Here is a 17,953-nt window from a genome sequence, read left to right as displayed (position 1 = left end):
TTTAGGGCAAATGAAATGTGTTGATTGGATTGAAACAGCTCCCCCCGCTGTTTGTCTGATACTCTACTCAAATCTGGGCTTTATAAATCACGTCGGTAGAGATCCCTGTCATTCCTCAGGGAAATCTCTCAGGCTGCAGCAGAAACACAGACCACAGCTATGAGTATTCAGAATAAAGACACAATTTCCCCCACACTCCTGCAGTGAATTCCTTGCTAGCTTGGACTCTCCTGAGATACAGGTTGCCATAGAAGATGTTTGAACTCCAGACTTAGAGGACCACAGGATCCAGAAGAGGAAAAAATTTGTTATTTTCGTGGCCAACATCTCCTTTGTAAGGTCACTTAATGTACCTTCAGCATGTGTTGAAACAGGGTGAAGCTGCTTCTGGTAGCCCTTTATTATATTAAAAAACAACCACAACAACAGCAACAGAACCAGGATGAGATGTTTCAAGCTACTGCATGACTATCTTTGGGGTTCCCTCTTTTAGTTAAGGTCTTCACAAAATACAAAATTAAATGTCTTTTCTACATACAGAACAAAGTAGAATCAAGTAATGATTAGAGTATGTACAAAAACTTACACATTCTCTCTTGTTCTTTAAAAAATATAAATATCAATAATGTTCAGTAAAACGAGTTGGTTTTATTTTTAAGGCTTCATTCTTAGATCCTTCATTATTTAATGAGGTGTCAAGTAGGCAGAAAAGGGAGGGAAGAGAAGGGGTCATGTTTTAATTGAACGTCACGTGTTTAATTCCTGTGAGATTCTTCCTCATCTCTGGCAGGAGGAGATTTCCCTCCACACTGATTTAAATTTCCAGGAAGCAGAGGTGGAAGGAAAGGAAAATAAAACCTTTATTATTGCTATTTTTTTTTTCCTTCATCAAAATCTTGGTTTAGACCTGTCTCTATCCATTGTCTTTGAAGAGGACCATCTGCCAAGCACTGGGATCACAGGGACTCGGGCAGGGCTGTATCCCAGCTCCACCTGGGACAGGTTAGAGCGAGGAAGAGGCTGCTGGAGGTGTTTTACCACCGACCCCAGAGGAGGTAGCAAGTGCTGCAGCCAGGGCAGCTGCTGCTGCTGCATCCCTGGGCGTGAAGTCCGTGGGCAGACTTTCCATCAGGCACTTGAGCTGCTCCTGGCCCAGCTTGATTTTGTCGTCGAGCTCTCGCTGCTCTATGAGGAGCGCGGACTTCATCTTCACAAAGTGCTGGTAGTCCTGGAGCTGCTCCTCAGAGAGGTAGTTGCCCAGGATGTCCAAGACCACCCGTTCCCGACGGTCCAGGTTTTCCTTGAGCTCCCGGGCGTCTTCGTGCTGGCCAGCCAGCAGCTTCCGCTTCTCGTTCAGCGAACTCTGCACACCAGAGACAGCCCTTCAGTACCAGCAGCACCACACTCCCTGCTCCCCCTTGCCTTCCTCCCAGCACCACCTCTGGAGATGGCTGCTAAGCTCCCAGGCCTGCAGTCAAAAGCCTGGGAGAGGAGGCTGCATTCCTCACTTTGGGGGGAGTCTAAACCACGCTGAATTGGACTCTGAACGTCCTTGCCAAAGGGAGGCAGGAAACCTCACTTGAAAGCAACAACTACCTGGAAAATCTCCTTTCAAAACCACCCCAAAAATGTTAAAATGTGGCTGTCCTCAACAAAGCTGCTCTGTGTCCAGAAAAAGGCTGCAGGATCTCAGCCATTCGTACAAACAGGGATTAAGATTCCCAGGTGCAATGTCTGAGCTGCTGCTGGTGCAAGAGCACCAAGAGCACCAAGAGCCCTGTGCTGCCCTCCTGGCAGCCCCTGGACATCCCTGCATTGCCTTGGGGGTGGTGGCTGCTGCCCCATGCCCCAAGCAGGCCAGGGCTGTGCCGATACGTACCCGCTCCTCGCTGTTGGCATTGTCCCCCAGGCTGCTCAAGACATTCTCCACGCGGGCCAGGCGTCCCGAGAGGGAGAGCAGGAGGTTCACCACCTTATCCAGATCACCAATGAACATCTTGTACTTGTCAAACTCATTGGGTTTGCACAGCGTGCTGATCAACAGCTCCACCTCCTCTCCCAGAGCATTATTCATCTTAATGTCTGCGAGCAGGCTCTCCTTGGCTTCCTTCAGGATTTCCAGCTTGTGGGTCAAGCTCCCGATGAGCTCAGCCTGTTGGAGGGGAAGCATTGCCACATTGGCTGTTACCAGCATCACCCTGCTCATGTGGGTGATGACAACAAGAGGATATTGCTGTGGTTCCTGAGGAGCAGGGTCAGGCCAGTAACAGCTGACAAAGAAGGGCGGAAAGGGAGAAAATTCCCCACCTCGGAGATAACCCAAGTAGCCCAATAGGTGGCATGAGGATATATTTGTTCAATGAACATTTATAAAAGAGATCTCTGATTTGGTGTTCTGATACCCAGCTACCTACAGATGAGTGCTCTTCAAAACCTGCAAGTGAGAAGAGCTGCAGCCACGTCTCCAATGTATTCCTGACATCCATCCTGAAACACCTTGAACTGCACCAAACAAGTGCCTCGCACACAGAGGCATCAAGGAAATGTTCACACCAAAGATGCTCTGGATTTACTGAACACACACCCATTTTGCAAAAACACTGACACCTATTTCCCTGCCAAAGAAAAGGAGGCCCCCGGGGTTTGGTTACTCCAGGAACGGCAGTGCTGCACATGGGCCGGAGATCCTAATTTCTGTTAGGATTTAGTGGAAAGACATATGCAAAAGCAACTCTCTGGCCTAGGGCTTGCAATTCTTGTGTCCATTTACTCAGAACTGAGAGCACAGCCAACAGGGGAAGCTCTCTATACTACAGGGAGGGATTCTCAGTGTCTCTAGTTCATGCACTGCTGAGGCACAAACACGGGTGTGTTCATCTACTCTGCACAACACAAACACTGCAGGATGAAACGAGTCCATCACAGGGTGGCCTGAAAATATTCTCCCAAAGTCCTTTTTCCATCACCACTGAGTGTCATTCCAGGCAGGAGGCAGTGCTGCTTTGGAGGAGGAAGGATTTTTGAACACTGGTCAGGCTGGGGTCACTGAGTTGGCCCCGGTGCTCAGGATGGGCTGGCAGTGGGGTTCCCAAGCTGCTGCGGCAGCAGGGAGCACATGGTGCTGTATGGCCAGGCACCACTAGATGGAACACTCGGGCGTGCATTGCTCTGTGGCTGCGCTACAGCCTGCTCTCAGCTGCCACACACATGCAGAGGCTGAGCAAAAGGCCAGTAACAGTCCCTGAAAACAAACATCCACTCCCTGGAATGACCTCCACCGGCTAGCAGGGAAGCTCAGGGGACAGGGAGCAAAGGTGGTACTAAATCTCACCTTCTAAGGGTCAACCAAAACACCTTTATGGACATTCCTCCCTCAGAAGTACCCAGAGACAAAACCCAGCCCTTGCCTTCCCTGGGGCTAGGATTAATTAATGCCCCCTTCCAAAGAAAGATCCTCTGCAGCTGCTTGCTGGATCAAATCCTGAGGAGCAAAAGGAAGGATCCACGTTCCATGGTTCAAGTTACGTAGGGAAATCTCTATGGCAGGGCTCCATGGGGTGGTCCCAAAGTCTGTCATTAACCTCAGCAAGTTCTCAGGTGGATGGAGCTGCTGGGAAGGGGCAGCTGTTCCTCCCTGCTCCAGGAGATTTGTCCTCCAACTGCAGCAGGAGGCTATGGGGCTCCTGACAGTGAGGCACCTTTGCTCTGAAGGCCTGGGAGCTGGAGGGGCCTATCACTTGGGTTTGTGCTCACTAATCAGTGACTCTCCTGCAATCCCAAATACCAGCCAACAGAGCTCTTTCAGGGGCTGCCACTCCCTTGGGAGCTGGGTGCAGCTTGGGCCAGATGATGAAAGCAGCAGGCAAAGGCCCTGGGCAAATGCTTTTGTTTAGGGACCCACCTGTGTATTTGTGACCCAGAATCTGTCACACAGAAAGAAGAGGTGGTGAACAGAAAATGAAATCCGGGCTGTGCTACTCTGTCCATGGCAGTGTGGGATGGTTTAGACTTTGAGGCAGGCATGGCTGCTTTCAACAGGAAGGTAGGGGGTATGAAAGAGAGCCACAGACAGGCCACAAACACCTGCCTGTGGCCCCCTGGGATGTGGGAGCTAAGCAGCATGTCTGTAATTACCAGGTAACTCATGTGAGACAACCGTAGGGGCCAATCAGAAGGCCCTGTGAAAGCCCTGGAAGCAGAGCATGGAAGCCTCCAGCAGGAGCAGCAAGGGATGTTCCATAGTGAAATGGAGCCTCAGTAAGAGAGCAAAATGTGTCCTCCCCTCCTGCCTGCAGACAGCAGGTGAAATGTGTAAAGTGACTTCACTCAAGAGCAAAGTCCTGGGAAAAAATCTCCAGTGCTCAGTGCAGCCACTGGCTGGACTCTGTTCTTGTTTGCAACCCAAGCTGGCCTTGCACAACTTGCTTCACCTCTCCCTTTTCCTTCCTTGCTGTGGAACAGGGACTGACAGTCTGTATACCTAGCATTGGGTATGACCCAGGCCCGCCTCAGGGTGGTGCAAGATTGGTACTCAATTTGCAGTGAGTAATTCAGATTAACTCTCTTCTACAATTTGGGTGACTCTAAAGAAGCTTTGCAGGTGGCCTAATCGCTCCCACGCAATTTTGGGTGCTGCCAAAAGCTGACATCAAATAGAAATCCACTTTACTTCAGGGCTTATTATTATTTCAGGAATGTAAGCAGCAAACAGTGCTGTGTGCCGAATTTACCTTTTTCTCATTGATGTCCAGCAGCTCTTCTTCCTCACCTGCTTCTTCTGGCAAGTCCTTGATCTTATTCAGCAGCTCTGCTTTGGGTGCTGAAACGCTGTAGTAAGCAGGACAGGTGACCAGGGTAACAGGAGCTTCCTTTTCTTCTCTCCTAGTGAAGAAACAGGAAGAGTTCAGTCTGAGCCTGACTTTTCCCAGTGTTTAGGTCCATCTCTTTTGTACCTTCCCAGTGATTATCCACCAGGAGAAGGCAGATTCCTGCCATCAGGGGGTGTGTGTCAGCTGCTGTCCCAGCACAGCACAGCCAAGGGTGACTGGACACCACACAGGATTTACCTTGCTGAAGGTCAGCCAGCACAGCTCGGCTGGAGGTGGCCAGACTGACCTTACCTGCCATCATGCAGTACACCTGACTCCTGGACAGTTCTCCAGCTGCCACTAGGAAGTCTCTGTCCTAAAAAAGCCACACTGGGGGTCTTGGGCTGATCTTGTACTAAGTAGGTCCCCTCATCCCTCCTTCCAGATTTTGGCCTCTTGTTATCTCTGTGCCTGCCATTATTTTTATCCTGATTTTACTTTCGTACCTCTGTTCCTTTGCTTTGGACTGAACTGCTTCAGATTACTAAGGTTCAGATAGCAAAATCCAATTATATCTCCAGGGATGCTTCATTTCCTGCTCTGCTCCCAAGCTCAGCACAGTTTTCTACACAGCCCACAGAGGCGAGCTCAGAGCCCAAACACAAGAGCCTATCTCATGGGAAAAGCTGTTTGGAAATGTCCTGCCAGGCTTACACCTCTGAACTGCAAAACTCACTCTCACCTATAGACATGCAGGAAAAAATTGGCACAGGTTTTTCCTTAGAAGCAAGGGAGCAGGGAGTTCTGCCCAGCAGTGCTTACGTGTCACCCGCCGTCACTGCCGTCCTGCTGGCTCGTGTCTGCGACATCTTCCTCTTCATGTTGTTCTCCTTCAGCACGCTGCTTCCACCGGGGAAAATCCCTTCCATCAGGTCCATGGTTGTCTTCATTTTGGAATCTGGATCCAGGATATCAGCCAGAGACTTGTCTTTATGGACAATTTCTTTTGCTAGAGCCTCTGACTTGATATCCTCCGGGGTTTTGGTCTTTGCCTTCACTGGGGATGCTGTGCCGGTTATCCCGGAGTCCAGGCTGGCACTTTCCAATGCCAGCTCTCTGGGGTTACCTTCAGACTGTCTGTCAGTGCTCTGAGGCCCTTCAGAAGAAGCAGGGGACTGGTGCTGCTGATCCACAGCAGATGGAGAGCCAGTCCTCTTCAATGGGGTTGGCCAGTTATTTTCACCGGTGCTGGTGCCCAACCCTGTTATCTCCCTCTCGGCCAGGGCTTTGGGAAAGCTTTTGAAGCTGCTATGGACAGAAACATTCTGTGAGATGAAGAGAAACCAACCACCCAGTGCTCACCATGGTGAACACAAGGTAAAGGCCTACAAAAAGCAAGTTTTCCTTTTCTATCACTTGTTTTTTGTGTCTCCCCTCTCATTCCCATATAGAAGGTGCACAGTGTGAAGCCACTGGAACCAGAATTGTTTTGTCCCTTCAGCCTGAGCACTGCTGGATTGTCCTTCCAAACAGAAAGAACCAGTGAACAGTGAGTCACTTTGTTTTCTGCTGGCAGGCCGGGGACTCCCACCTGGTAGTGCCATCCTGAGCAGCCTCTCCCCATTTGCCCTTGCTATGTTGGAAAAGCTGATCGCTGCTACAACCCCAGCCAGATTCTTCCCAGATGGATATCACAGCATCTCCCTGGGAGTGAGGGAAGCTGTGCTGAGTTAAACCACCTGGGCAGCTCGCCCAAAGTCCCATCCTTCAGGAGAATTTCCCTATACAGCCTGACTGTGACATATTTGCATTGCCATTTCTTGGCAGAAAGTCACCGTTTCGTAACAGCATTATTTTGTGCCAGGTCCAGAATATATTCTGGGAAATACTAACTGTTTAGAAAGATCCATCCAGGATTTTCACAGCAGTCTCTCAAAATCCAGTAACTGAAAGGAGACAGCAGCTGTTCCAGCGCTGTGCTGAAGAGGCAACCACGCTGAAATCTGCAGGGAGAACCAGCCCAGCAGTGTTCCCCCATATTCCCCTGCCCTGGGGGTTTTGGGGAGCATCTGTCAGTGCACCTGCTGCTGGACCCCGCTCCAGCCACATCCTTGAGGCCACTCTTGGCAGACCAGCAGTGAGTCTGTGTGTCCCTGTCCCCTGACCCAGGCAGCAGCTGGGGGTCCCACGGCACGAGGGACGAGCCCCGTCTGTCCCGGCCCCGCGTATCTTACTGTATATGGCCCTGCACCGCCCGAGCTGCCGCGCTCCAGCCTGTCCTTACCTCACTCCGGCCTCCTCTGGGAGCCGGGGGGATTTATCTCCAGCTGCCCCATTCCCCTCAACGGGAGGGGGAGGAGGTGGGAATTCATCTGTGCCGTTGGCAGAAGTGCAAGAGCTCAGCTCGGGAAGAGGACGGGACAGCGGTGGCGGGGAGAAGGGTGGCTGGGAAGGCGCGACAAACACCTCATCGTCCTCCTCGTCCTGCAGCGATGGCGGGGGCGTGAGCTGCAGCCCCGACTCCGAGATCCGCAGCTGGGTCATGGCCTGGGGAGAAGGAGTCTCTGGGTCGGAGGAAGTGCTGCTCTGTGTGGGCAGGGACTGCCACCTCTGCGAGGGCTTGGGCCCGGCCGCCGGAGGAGACACCATGGCCCTCGCGTAGCTGCCCTCTTTGGCCCACGCCGCTTTGGGCGGGAGGGACCTGTGCAGCAGCCCTGCTTTCCTTCTCCACATCATCTCTTCCGTGGGAGCCTCGGGGGATCTGTCCTGGAGAGCATCCAAAGGCTGTGCCTGAGCGCTCCCGTTGCTCTCGGCGGGAACAACCTCTCGCTTGGCATGGTGCTGTCTCGGAGCCTGGCTGTCAGCTGTGCTCTGCAAGTCTGAGGGAGCCTGGGCGGGGGTATTAGGAGAAGAGTGGCCAGGCCCAGGAGGAGAAAGGTTAAGGAACAAGGGTTTGAAGCCTTGCTTTTGCTCAGGGTAGTGGCTCCTTGCCTCTGTTGGGGCTGGGAAAAATGCAGAAGTCCTGCTATCTGGCCTGGAAAGTTCTGAGAGCTTGTGATTCTTGACCAGCGTGGCAGGCCCGGTGACAACCTCTGGGCTGTGGAGGGGATGGGGATAGTAACTTGTGAACGCCATTTTCTCTGAGTAGCTTCTCTCTTTCTTGCTGAAAGACCTAAATACCAAGAGACAGACCGTGGTAAGATTAGTAACTCATCAATGAGCAGGAAAATTGATTGGGCACCTCCTAAATGGGCAAGTTACCAACGCTATCGCTATCGGAGGCCAGCGTCACTGCCTGCTGCTCTAGGTGAGGTACAGCTGTGCTTTGAAACTGAAGTGAAATCCTGAGGCAGACCCACTCCCTCTCACCATCTCCCATCATTTTCAAGGTGTGCCACATCACACATGTAGCAAGCAGCACAGCAATGGAAAAAATATTAGGAAAACTTAACACCTGGCTTCCTTTCCCTGCTTTCAATTTTGTTTGTTACGGGTGGGGGGAGTAGCAATTGTTGTAAGATAGACTATTTGACATTATCTACCATCTCAAACTCCATTCTCAATTGCATGTAATCTTAAGAATTTCAGCTCTATGGGCCAAATATTCCCATAATGTTATCTGCTCATTTTGGAAAGGTGCCATTAAAATGATTCAACTGTCTCCAAGAACAAAGCAAGGCCAAAAAATGCACTATTTTGACTATGGAGAAAACTGAAAAAAGCTCTTGGAGCCTTGGAATCCTGTTAGAAGAAAGAGCTCCCTCAGACAGGCAGGTGTGACCAACACCAAAGCCTACACATTCCAACTGCAAGTGGATGTTGAAGCTGCAAAGCCAGCAGATCGTATTATTCCTTCCAGATCTATCAGGGTGTTCACACATGAGCCTGAGAAACATCATCTGGCCTTTGGAGTGAGGATCCTGCTTGGAATCCACAGCCAAACCTATCTGCCTGTCTGGCTGTTTAGCTGGAAAACAAACTGAGCAGTAATAATGGCACTGGCAAGAGAAGGTGGCCTGGAACCACGAGGCCATACAACAAAATCCAGTAAAACAAAATAAAGCTCTACTGCCAGTGCATTTTCTGTTCTTGAGATGCATTGTCAAATAATGCCCACACTGCCAATCTGTGATGCTGGAGACTTGGGGCCCAAATTTGTTCTCAGATGTACTGGCACAAATGACGAATAACTCTGTCAAAGACATGGGTTGTTCTGGCTTTATTCTGGTGTGACTGAGAATAGAATTTGGCAGCCTGTGCCTGGGGGTGGGGAAATGATCCAGACAGGCTGCTCTTGGTATTGTCTGTGGTTCCTGGACAGTAGCAGTGTGTATTCTTTTCAGATGCTCAGTGTTTGTCGGGAACGGCAGATGGTGATTCTCTAATTCAGAGCTCTCTCCTACTGTGGATTCTAAAACTGGTGGAGCAGTTCCCGATGTCGTGTGACACCTGGGGAGCAGAGGAAGAGCACGTGTGACCAGACCAAGTGATTGCTGACCAAGGTTTTTCTCACTTAACCTTAGTCTGACTGTTTTCCTCCTGGAGCAGGAGAGGTAGTAGGGATGGTCCCATCTCCTCTCCAGCACATGGGGCAGCTGTGGCCCAAGGAAACCTAGAAACCTAATTCCTACTGCCTGCCTTGCCTCCCTCATGGGCCCATGCATGGAGAAGGCTTCTCCTACCCTTTTGTTCTACTTTTTGGGAAATCCAATTCCCAGCAAGAAGGGAAAGCAACCTCCCATCTCCCAGAAGAAATGTGCTTGCGAAGCATGCGGGTTTGCTGCAGAAACATCCCAAAACTGTTAATAACCAATAATCTTTGTGCAGTGAAGCATTAAAATGAGAAACCTGCATTTCGTGCCCCAATAAACTTGTTTTCTGTCTGGGTGTTCAATCCCATTACTTGGAAAATAGGTTGGGGAAGGAAAAAAAATAAAAGGAAGGCACAAGGAGCGACTGAGCAGCAGGATGAAATGCCATCTCTAGGAGAGAAGGGGAGGCAGGAGGAGCTGAAACAGATGCATTGTTCTCTTAGGAAAAAAACATGGAAAAAGTTATTCCAAATCAAAGTAAACGAGTGTGTTTTAAATAACCCTACAAGGATGTGCCTGAAGGCAGATTGAGTCCCTTTAAAACAACATTTATGTGTTCTTAGGGGCAAAAATGGCCAGAAGTAAGATAAACCAGAGCAGGAGCCTTCCTCTGCTTCACTCCCTGACCCAGAGCTGCATGGAGAAACCTTTGGAGACAGCAGTGTTAACTCCCACTGTGACCACAGAGAGGGCTGGCATTTACTGCAAGTTTGTGAGGAACAGAGCTCCTTTGTGAACAATGCTTTTAGTCCTTCTTGATGGCTTTTACTGTAATGGGAGTTAGCTGTTTGGGCACTGGGGCTTAGGGCAAACATCTATTTATTATTTAAATGTAAATACAGCACGATCAGCTTCGGTTCTTGTTAACTTCAAAACAATCTGGGGCTAAGTGGAGACTTACATAAGTCCTAAGACATTTGAGTTTGTGTGCTTACACTTGTCTATTTTTAAAAACGTTTCTCTGTCCCCTGTTGCTGAGCAAAACATCCTGATGAAGGGAAGCAGCCCAAAGGCCAGCTCCCAGTTGGGCTTGCTAAAGGAAATATCCTGGGTTTAGTCCCTCATTTTTGGGGAGGCAGCATCCTGGGTGGATAAAACCAGCCAGAGTGGGATGTCGAGGTATTTTCTCCTTTAGGATCCTTCAGTTATGGAATCAACCCATGTGAGTTTCAACAGCAGATCAAACACATTCCTGAAGTTACCTAAGTGGAAATTTGCTGCACAAGCATGCTCCACGACGACACGAAGAGGACTGGATAATCAATTAATGTCTGTAGTGAAAGAAAACGCTTGTAGCAGCTCCTCCAAAGTCTGCTGGGCACGGCCCACCTGGAACTGTGTTTGTGCAGGTCTTAGCTCTAGACAACCCCTGACAATGGCTGCTGGCAGGGGCATGGCCAGAGCTGGCCCTGCAGTGACACAGGGGACATGGACACACACCCACCTGGCTCCTGCGCCGACCACGTAGAAGGGATCCCTCAGCACGGGCCCGAGTTCACTGCTCTCCCTTCGCAGCAGCTCCTGGCGTACCCAGACGGCGTCGGCAGCGGGCAGAAAGCAAAACAAAACACCAAAACACGGATGAGAATGCCTTCCAAAGCCTGAGAGCGAGTCATTCCCCGTGGCTATCCACTCCTTCCTATCTCTAAACAAATTCCTGCAGTGACAGCACAACGTGATTTGCACCCAGCCTGAAAGGAACACCAAGCACTGTACACAAGGCCCTGAAAAACGAACAGTGAGTGAGGCAGAGAAATCTGCTGTTGAACTGGAAATAAACATTTCCCACAAAAAAATCTGAAAAGGCCAAAAGAAATCTAAAAAATAATAATAAATAAATCACTCTGTTGATTATGATTATTGACAATGGCTTTGTCCCCCATGTTTTTAGCTGTAGGTTTGCACTGAAGATGGATCAGAAACAAACCTAATGAAGAAAGCACTTGAACATATACTTCCCTTTCCAACAGACCCTGTGGATTGGTGTATATGCTGCAAGTCAGGTCAGGATTTAGGAACAGGATTTTCACAAGTGCCTCACTGCCTATGGGACTAATTCTTGTCCCACAGGTGGTTACAGCTAAATCCCTCTGAGAAACAGCCATAAGGGCTCTCCCCTCTTCAGCACCTGAATTAATACCCTGTGAGCAGGTCTGCAGTGCCCTTCACCCTCTTCCTCAACTTGGCTTAAAACAGGCAGAAGCCCTGGTTTGGCTGCTGAATGTATGACCTATTAAAAATTAGCTTGGAGGGGGAAATAAAGATCTAAGACTGTTCTGTGCCTCCTGCCTGATAAGAGATGGGCAAGGAAAAATGAACTGGGGCTGCTTGTCATGCAACCTGTCACTGAAAAGTACACTCTGGTGATTTTTCTCTCTCTGGATGTCTGGTTTTCTTGCTGCTTTGATCGGCAAGCGTGACAAAATGGCACAGATGGGCCTGGTGCCTGGCTGGGGTGGAAAAATACTCATGGTGGGATGAGACAGGGGTGGTTCTGGAAGTGCATTCCGGTCACTTGATATTCACAAGCTGCTTTTTTAATTTGCTCTATTTAAGGACGTGGCTTGGGAGCTGAGGGCTGCTGGGGGAGGATGTGTAGAATGAAGCACACAATCAGTTTGGGAGGGCAGCTTCTTCCCCCAACCCCAGTTTGGTCCATTTGTGAGATGCTGCCCAGAGCCTCCTCTCATGTCACTCAACTCAGGACCACTTTATTGCTCCTGGATAATCTGCTCCGGGCCAGGAGTGAGTGCAGGAGTAGAAGGACGTGTCCTGGAATCTCAGCTGCCCTCTAAGTATGTGAGCCTCTCCAAACACTCAGCCTATTTGGGGTTAGGAGCCTGTCCACACATTTTGGTTGTATGCTCCCTCTCTCTGTGATGAATGGAGACTGGCATAGGAATAGGGATGAGGCAGCAGACCCGGCAATGTTGTAAATCCATGTGGCTCGACCAGTTGCGGTCTCCTAAATAGGTCTGAACAGATTTCAGCCAGCTGAAGAGCTGGCCTGGGCAGTTGTTCTTTAAGAATTTAGCCTGGTTCTACTGTTTACCATCATCAGAGTCAGTTGAATTCCCCACTTGTGACATCAGTGCCACGTTCCCAACTAAGCAGGGGACATGGAAGGGCCAGGGTCTCTGTTCAGTTCTCTCTGTGGTGTTTCCCTCCAGGGCTGGAGGCTAAACATAATGATTATTTAGCAGTGCCTCTGCCCAGCACTTCCCAGCACTGTCAGGCACAGTGGGAGCCAAGGCAATTCCAAGCAGCCTCTAATCCTCTCTACTTTGCACCAGGAAAATGGACCGAGGCAAGTCACCATTACAGTGGGACACTCCACCAGAGAAGTGCTCAGTGCTTCTCGGGTGCTGCTGGCAGGTAAGGACGGGACACCTCAGATGGGATGTCCAGAGCAGCAAGAACACACCAGGTATGCACTGAAATCCCAGCATCCCAGACACAGCCCAGCAGGGACAGAGCCGAACCCCACCAGTGACCTTTCAATTAAGGTGCGCCAAACTGCCTCAGCACACACTGGATCTGTCTCTAATCCATGGAGTTCTAGCCATGATGGGACATCAGCCTGTTTCCCAACATCCCTCCCATTCCCTGGTTCTGAGAGCCCTGCCTGTGGGTGCACACAATCCCATTCCCACGTACCTGGTGTTTCTTATCCGCGGTGGGAGACGACCTGGAGCGTACGTGCACAGGGACTGGCTGATTGTCGTACCTATCGAGCAAGTCTTCCACAGACACCGATTTCCCAGATTTCCTGGCGGTGGACGGCGCTTCCAGGACCTGCTCCTGCCTCCTGTAGCGAGGCTGGCCCTGCATGGCCAGCAGGTCTGTCTGCGTGCCTTTGGTGAGATCCGACCTGGCTCTGTAATCTCGGCACCTCTCTGGCTTGGGCCGGCTGGTGCCCAGGCTGTCCTGGCGCCCCGGCACCTTCTCATCGCCGCTCGTGTCCAAGTAGTCCATCAGCCCAGGGGGAAGGGTGGAAGACATCCGTCCCGTCCTGGATATCCGCTCTATGGACTCTCTGCGGCGGTAAAGGTTCTGGTCCTGGAGGGAATTCATGCTGGAGGCGGAGGAAAGGCTCTGGCTGTCGGGAGCACCCAGCTGCAGGTAGGAGCTGTGGGAGCGCTCCCGGAGCAGCCCGATGTCCTGCGAGGACGGCCGTCGGCCCGTTTTGCGCTCGATGTAGTCGGCCAGCGCGTTCTGCTGGAGCTGCTTGAGCTCCGGCTTGGACAGGCTGGCTGTGGAGGAAGCTTTGCCGTCCCTCTCGAAGATCTTGCGCCGGTCGGCCACCGTGTTCTCTGGGAAGATAAAGTGGATGCTTTTCTTCTGGAAGGAGAAAGGCGACGGCTCCCCATCCGACATGCCCACCTCGTTCATCTTCTCGGGCTCCGAGTAGGAGCGCTTCTTCTGCTCCGCCGTCAGCCGCTTCCGGCCCCCGACGCGCAGCACATGCTGCGTCCTGGCGTAGTCCAGGCTGGAGAAGCCTCCTTCCGTGGGTGTGATGCTGTGCCTCTCCTTGGGGGTGTGTGGGGATGCTGCCGTGCTCCTCATGCCCACGTGGGCCGAGGCAGGCCTCTGGGGCACCCTCTTGGGCGTGTTCCCGAACGGGGGGCTGATCCGCCGGAAGGAGGTGGCCCTCAGCACCCTGGACTGGGCATCTTTAATGCTGTTCCTGTAGGCCCTGTTAAACGAGGCGTCCAGCTGCGAGCCGTGTGCGTCCTGGACGTTTTCCTTCCAGAGGATCTCCTTCTCAGGCTCGCCTCCCAGCTGGAATGTGCTTCTACTCCGTGGAAGCTGAGCTGCCCTGATTTGCACCTCATTTTCAGGACACGGGCTGTAGTACTCACTGGCTCTTGCCTGCTTCACCGAAGCCACCATCTGCAGCTCTACGGGGTGCCAGTCAGCCTCTTCCAGCTTCCCGTTCCTGACGGAGGGGCTGGAGCCCCTGCCTGGCTCACCAAGCAGCTTGCTCCTGATGTCCTCTGGGCTGTGCACGGAGCACCTCGTGCCGGCGGGCTGGCTCATCCTGCTCGGCCCATAGTGCTGGCCGAAAGTGGGAACGCCAGCGCTCTGGGGCCGGGGAGCGCTCTGCTCCCGCTGCTCAAACTTGTTGACCTTCTCCAGCACCGAGCAGCGGGGCTTGCCAGCCTCTGGCTTGCTGTAGGGAAAGCTTTGGGTGCTGCTAGAGCTGAGCCGGCTCCTCCCAAAATCCAAGGTCTTTGGGAGCTGAGGAGAAGGGGGCTCTTTGCCCTTTGGCTCTGCAGCGTGGAACAGAGCCACGCTCGTGCCCTCCTCCTCCTGCCTCGTGAAGGCCTGCGGGTCCACATCGCTCCACTGCCTGTGCCCCTGTTCCCTGTGATCCTTCTCCTCTCTGCTGCTGCTGTTCGGGAAGGACAGCTGGCTGCTGGCATAAGCCTCGCCTGGCTGCGTCTCCCTTAGCTCAGAGCTGCTTTGCCTCCTGGAGCTCTCTGGGATGTTCTGCAAGGAAGAGAAGCCATACTGCTTGGCCTTGCTGTGACCCCATGAGTGGGGAGCACCAGCGTCTCTCTCATTTACCTGTGCGTTGCCGTTTTTCTCCTCCTGGGATCCATGTGTCCAGTCCTCTTTGGGCTGGTAATGGGTTTTCCTCTCACTAGCATCCCTCAGCTGGGGTTGTGGACCCTGGAAAATGGGCTTGGAGGCCTGTGTGGTACCTGTGGTCTCCCGGTGGCCATGTGCTGCCTTGTAAAGGGGTAACAGCTCCTCCTTTCGCGACACGGCCAGGCAGAGCTCCGGGCCTGCTGCACTGGGAGGTTTCTGCTGGATGAGTTTGGCTTCGTGCTTTCTCTCAGTGGCAGGGGGCTGGTAGAAGATGTTTGACCTGTTTGTAGTGCTTTGGTTTCCATTCTCTTCTGAGCCCAGGGTGCTGCTGCTGGCTACGGCCTTGTCGTAAGAGCCCGGGAGGGCTGGGGAGTACCCACTTTCTTTGGCCAGAGCTGGGTAAAGCGTCCCGGTGCTGCTGGCAGAAGGCCGGGGCACCTGGGCGTAGTGCGGCTCCGGGGAGGGGACGGCGTAGACACCAGTGGGCAGCAGGGGCTGCCCTGGCTGGGCTGCCTGGGAATAGCTCTGCTTGGGCTTCGTGGTGGGGCTGCTCTCTGGGCTCTTCTCCACCACGGTGTGCAGGTGTCCATCTCCGAAGGGCGGTTTCAGCAGCGGCCCCTGCGACAGGGAGGTGACGAGCGGCGCCCAGGCCCCCTTCGGCTGGGTCCGGCCGGGCTTGCTGGGCTCGAGGCCGGCGCCCGAGCCGGGCCTCTCGTGGTGCCTTATGGCCGCGTAGCTGTCGCTGCGCGTGGGAGGCAGGGGCGGCCCCTTGGGGGGCTGGCTCTTGCTGTCCGAGGGGCCCTGTGCCGGCTGTGCCCAGGAGGAGGCCGCACCGTGCCGGCCCAAGGCGTGGAGCCTGCCGTGGCGGTCCAGGGAGGCGCGGGCGTCGGGAAGCAGGGCCGAGGGCTTCACCTCGTACTCCTGGGAGACGCGCTGCTGGGCGTCGTACACCGTGCGGACGTAGCGGATGTCCGCCTGCCTGATGGCCTCCGGCAGCCCCCCGCGGCACTGCGCGCCGTCCGGGGAGCACGAGCGCTCCTTGCCCGACGGAGCCGCGGGGTACTCGGGGATGCTGGAGTTGGTGGAGAAGGAGCTGTAGGCCGAGTCTCTCTTGCTGTGGAGGTGGGAGAGCTGGTCGATGCTGTTGGTGGATTTGGCCGGGGACAGGTGGCAAGGGTGGTAGGCAGGGGAGGAGTGGTCCAAGCTCTCCATGCTGCCCCGGGAGCTGTACTGATCGGGGCTCCTCCTCAGATAGCCATGCTCGTACGCGGAGAGATCGCTGGTGGAGGAGCTGGGGGACAGCGAGAGAAGAGTGAAAACCGGCAGAGGAGAGGCACGACAACTTATAAGTGAGCTCAGAAGCAAGATGTTTAGTTTTGAGATGAAAACCCATATTTGGGCCTTGCTCCATCCCCCGTTTGGAGTCATCCCAGTTCACAAAGAGGAACCGCTTGACATTGCAACACATGGCTCTTATTTACCACAGAAGGGTGGGAGGGAAATACAGACAGAAAGATGGTGCATCTCTGGAGCCAGGGAGGATCAACCCCATCCAGCAAACCCATCCAAAGCCCTTGGAAAGCTGAATGAGCAGCGATGCCATGGAGGAGGAGGAGGAGGAGAGGAGCACGAGGGGCATTCTGGGGGGGAATCTAATCTCTTTTTCCCATTACATTTCTTTTTATGGAGAGGAAGGCTATGCCCTGGCAGGCTTCCTGGAAATTCAGCTGTCCCAAGGATAGTTTGTTTGCTGCAAGAAAACTAAGCTGACAAGAAGAGGAGAGATGTATGTGCCTGTGCCTGGAGGAAAGTGGGGTGCAACCATAGAAACAGTCTGAGAATTCCCAGGAAGTCTGCGCTGCCACCTCTTCTTGTAGCTTAGCAGGTGCAGGTACACCTTGGCACTTTCTCTGAGGTGTCCAAAGAGGACTCATGGCCACCAGAAAAGTGATCAAAAAAAGAAAGATATTCAGAGACCTTTCTATCCATGGGAAGGGACCTCTTTGTGGCAGTCACAGTCCCTTTTTTACATCTCACAAGGGGATATTACAAACTTCTGTGGAGTTTGGCTCTGAATATGGAAGGCTTATTTCCCCTTCCAGATTGAAGCAAATACACTGAGGACTGGAAAGTGTAACCTGAGGGTTTCACTTTCCTTCCCTCTCTTCCCAGCTTCCCTTCCTCAGGTATCACTTTCTCTAGTTCCCTGCTCACTACATGAGCTGTCCTGGCAGAGGCACGGGGAAGCAGCAGGAAGGGATGGGCTGTGGCAGGGCAAAGCACAGAGCTGGAAGCTGGCTCCAGATCACATCCCAAACAAGGGACAGACCCAGGGGAGAAGGCTGCTAAAGATAAGGAAAGGCAGAAGGAAACCTGCTCACAGGAACTGTGCAGAGAGATGCCGAGGAACACAGGCAAGAAGAGCCGTGGCAAACCTCAGGACGAAGCTAGTTTACTCATTTAAATGCACCACTCTACTTTGGATTCAAATAACCATCTCCCTGGCAATGCCAAGCACAGCCCTAGCCAGCTGGCCACTAGATGTTCCCCGTGCTCCTCCTCAAGCACCCGGGAGACAGAGCCATGCTGCCAAAGGCTGTGCCAGGAACTGCCTGGGAAGCAAAGCCCCTTGGTGGGAACTGAGCACACTCCAGCATGAGCTGTGCTCAGGCCACAGACCAACACACTTGATTTTCTCCAACCACCTCCTCACTTTCTTTTATGCTCTTTTTTCTCTTTCCTCTCCTCTGCCAAGGATCAGTCTTGCCAGCAGAAGAAAGTGATGTTTCAATCCCAGAGGCTATAATGGAGAGTTTCAAACCCTTCTGCCTCTCTGGGGAAAAGCTTTCAAGAGCAGAAATTTAAACTTGTCCTTCCTCAAGCTGCCCTGCACGTTCAGCTATGATAGAGCTGACTCCTGCAGAAAGCCACTGCCAAACCAGGAAATCCCTCCCTGAA

General features: G+C 52.7%; 1 protein-coding gene across 7 annotated transcripts in view; it reads right to left on the bottom strand.

Annotated features, from left to right (window-relative positions):
* Positions 1 to 443: 443 nt before the first annotated feature.
* SHROOM3 (shroom family member 3) overlaps positions 444 to 17,953 on the bottom strand; it is a 113,727-nt gene continuing 96,217 nt past the window's right edge. For 5 of the 7 annotated variants that reach the window (XM_015623694.3, XM_015623691.3, XM_015623696.3 and 2 more), the window contains 7 exons: positions 13,058 to 16,286; positions 10,845 to 10,921; positions 7,093 to 7,980; positions 5,631 to 6,116; positions 4,731 to 4,881; positions 1,880 to 2,152; positions 444 to 1,363 (listed from right to left, as the gene is read on the bottom strand). In XM_015623694.3, coding sequence (XP_015479180.1) covers positions 1,004 to 1,363; positions 1,880 to 2,152; positions 4,731 to 4,881; positions 5,631 to 6,116; positions 7,093 to 7,980; positions 10,845 to 10,921; positions 13,058 to 16,286 — 5,464 coding nt within the window. In that variant the 3' untranslated portion in view covers positions 444 to 1,003. The remainder of the gene's footprint in view (positions 1,364 to 1,879; positions 2,153 to 4,730; positions 4,882 to 5,630; positions 6,117 to 7,092; positions 7,981 to 10,844; positions 10,922 to 13,057; positions 16,287 to 17,953) is intronic. The other 2 variants (XM_015623693.3, XM_015623692.3) reach the window with 2 other exon arrangements.

The sequence above is a fragment of the Parus major genome, chromosome 4, assembly GCF_001522545.3.
Source record: "Parus major isolate Abel chromosome 4, Parus_major1.1, whole genome shotgun sequence".
Classification (NCBI taxonomy): Eukaryota; Metazoa; Chordata; class Aves; order Passeriformes; family Paridae; genus Parus; species Parus major.
The sequence above is the reverse complement of the archived record's forward strand: the minus strand, read 5'-3'. Positions and strand labels throughout refer to the sequence as shown.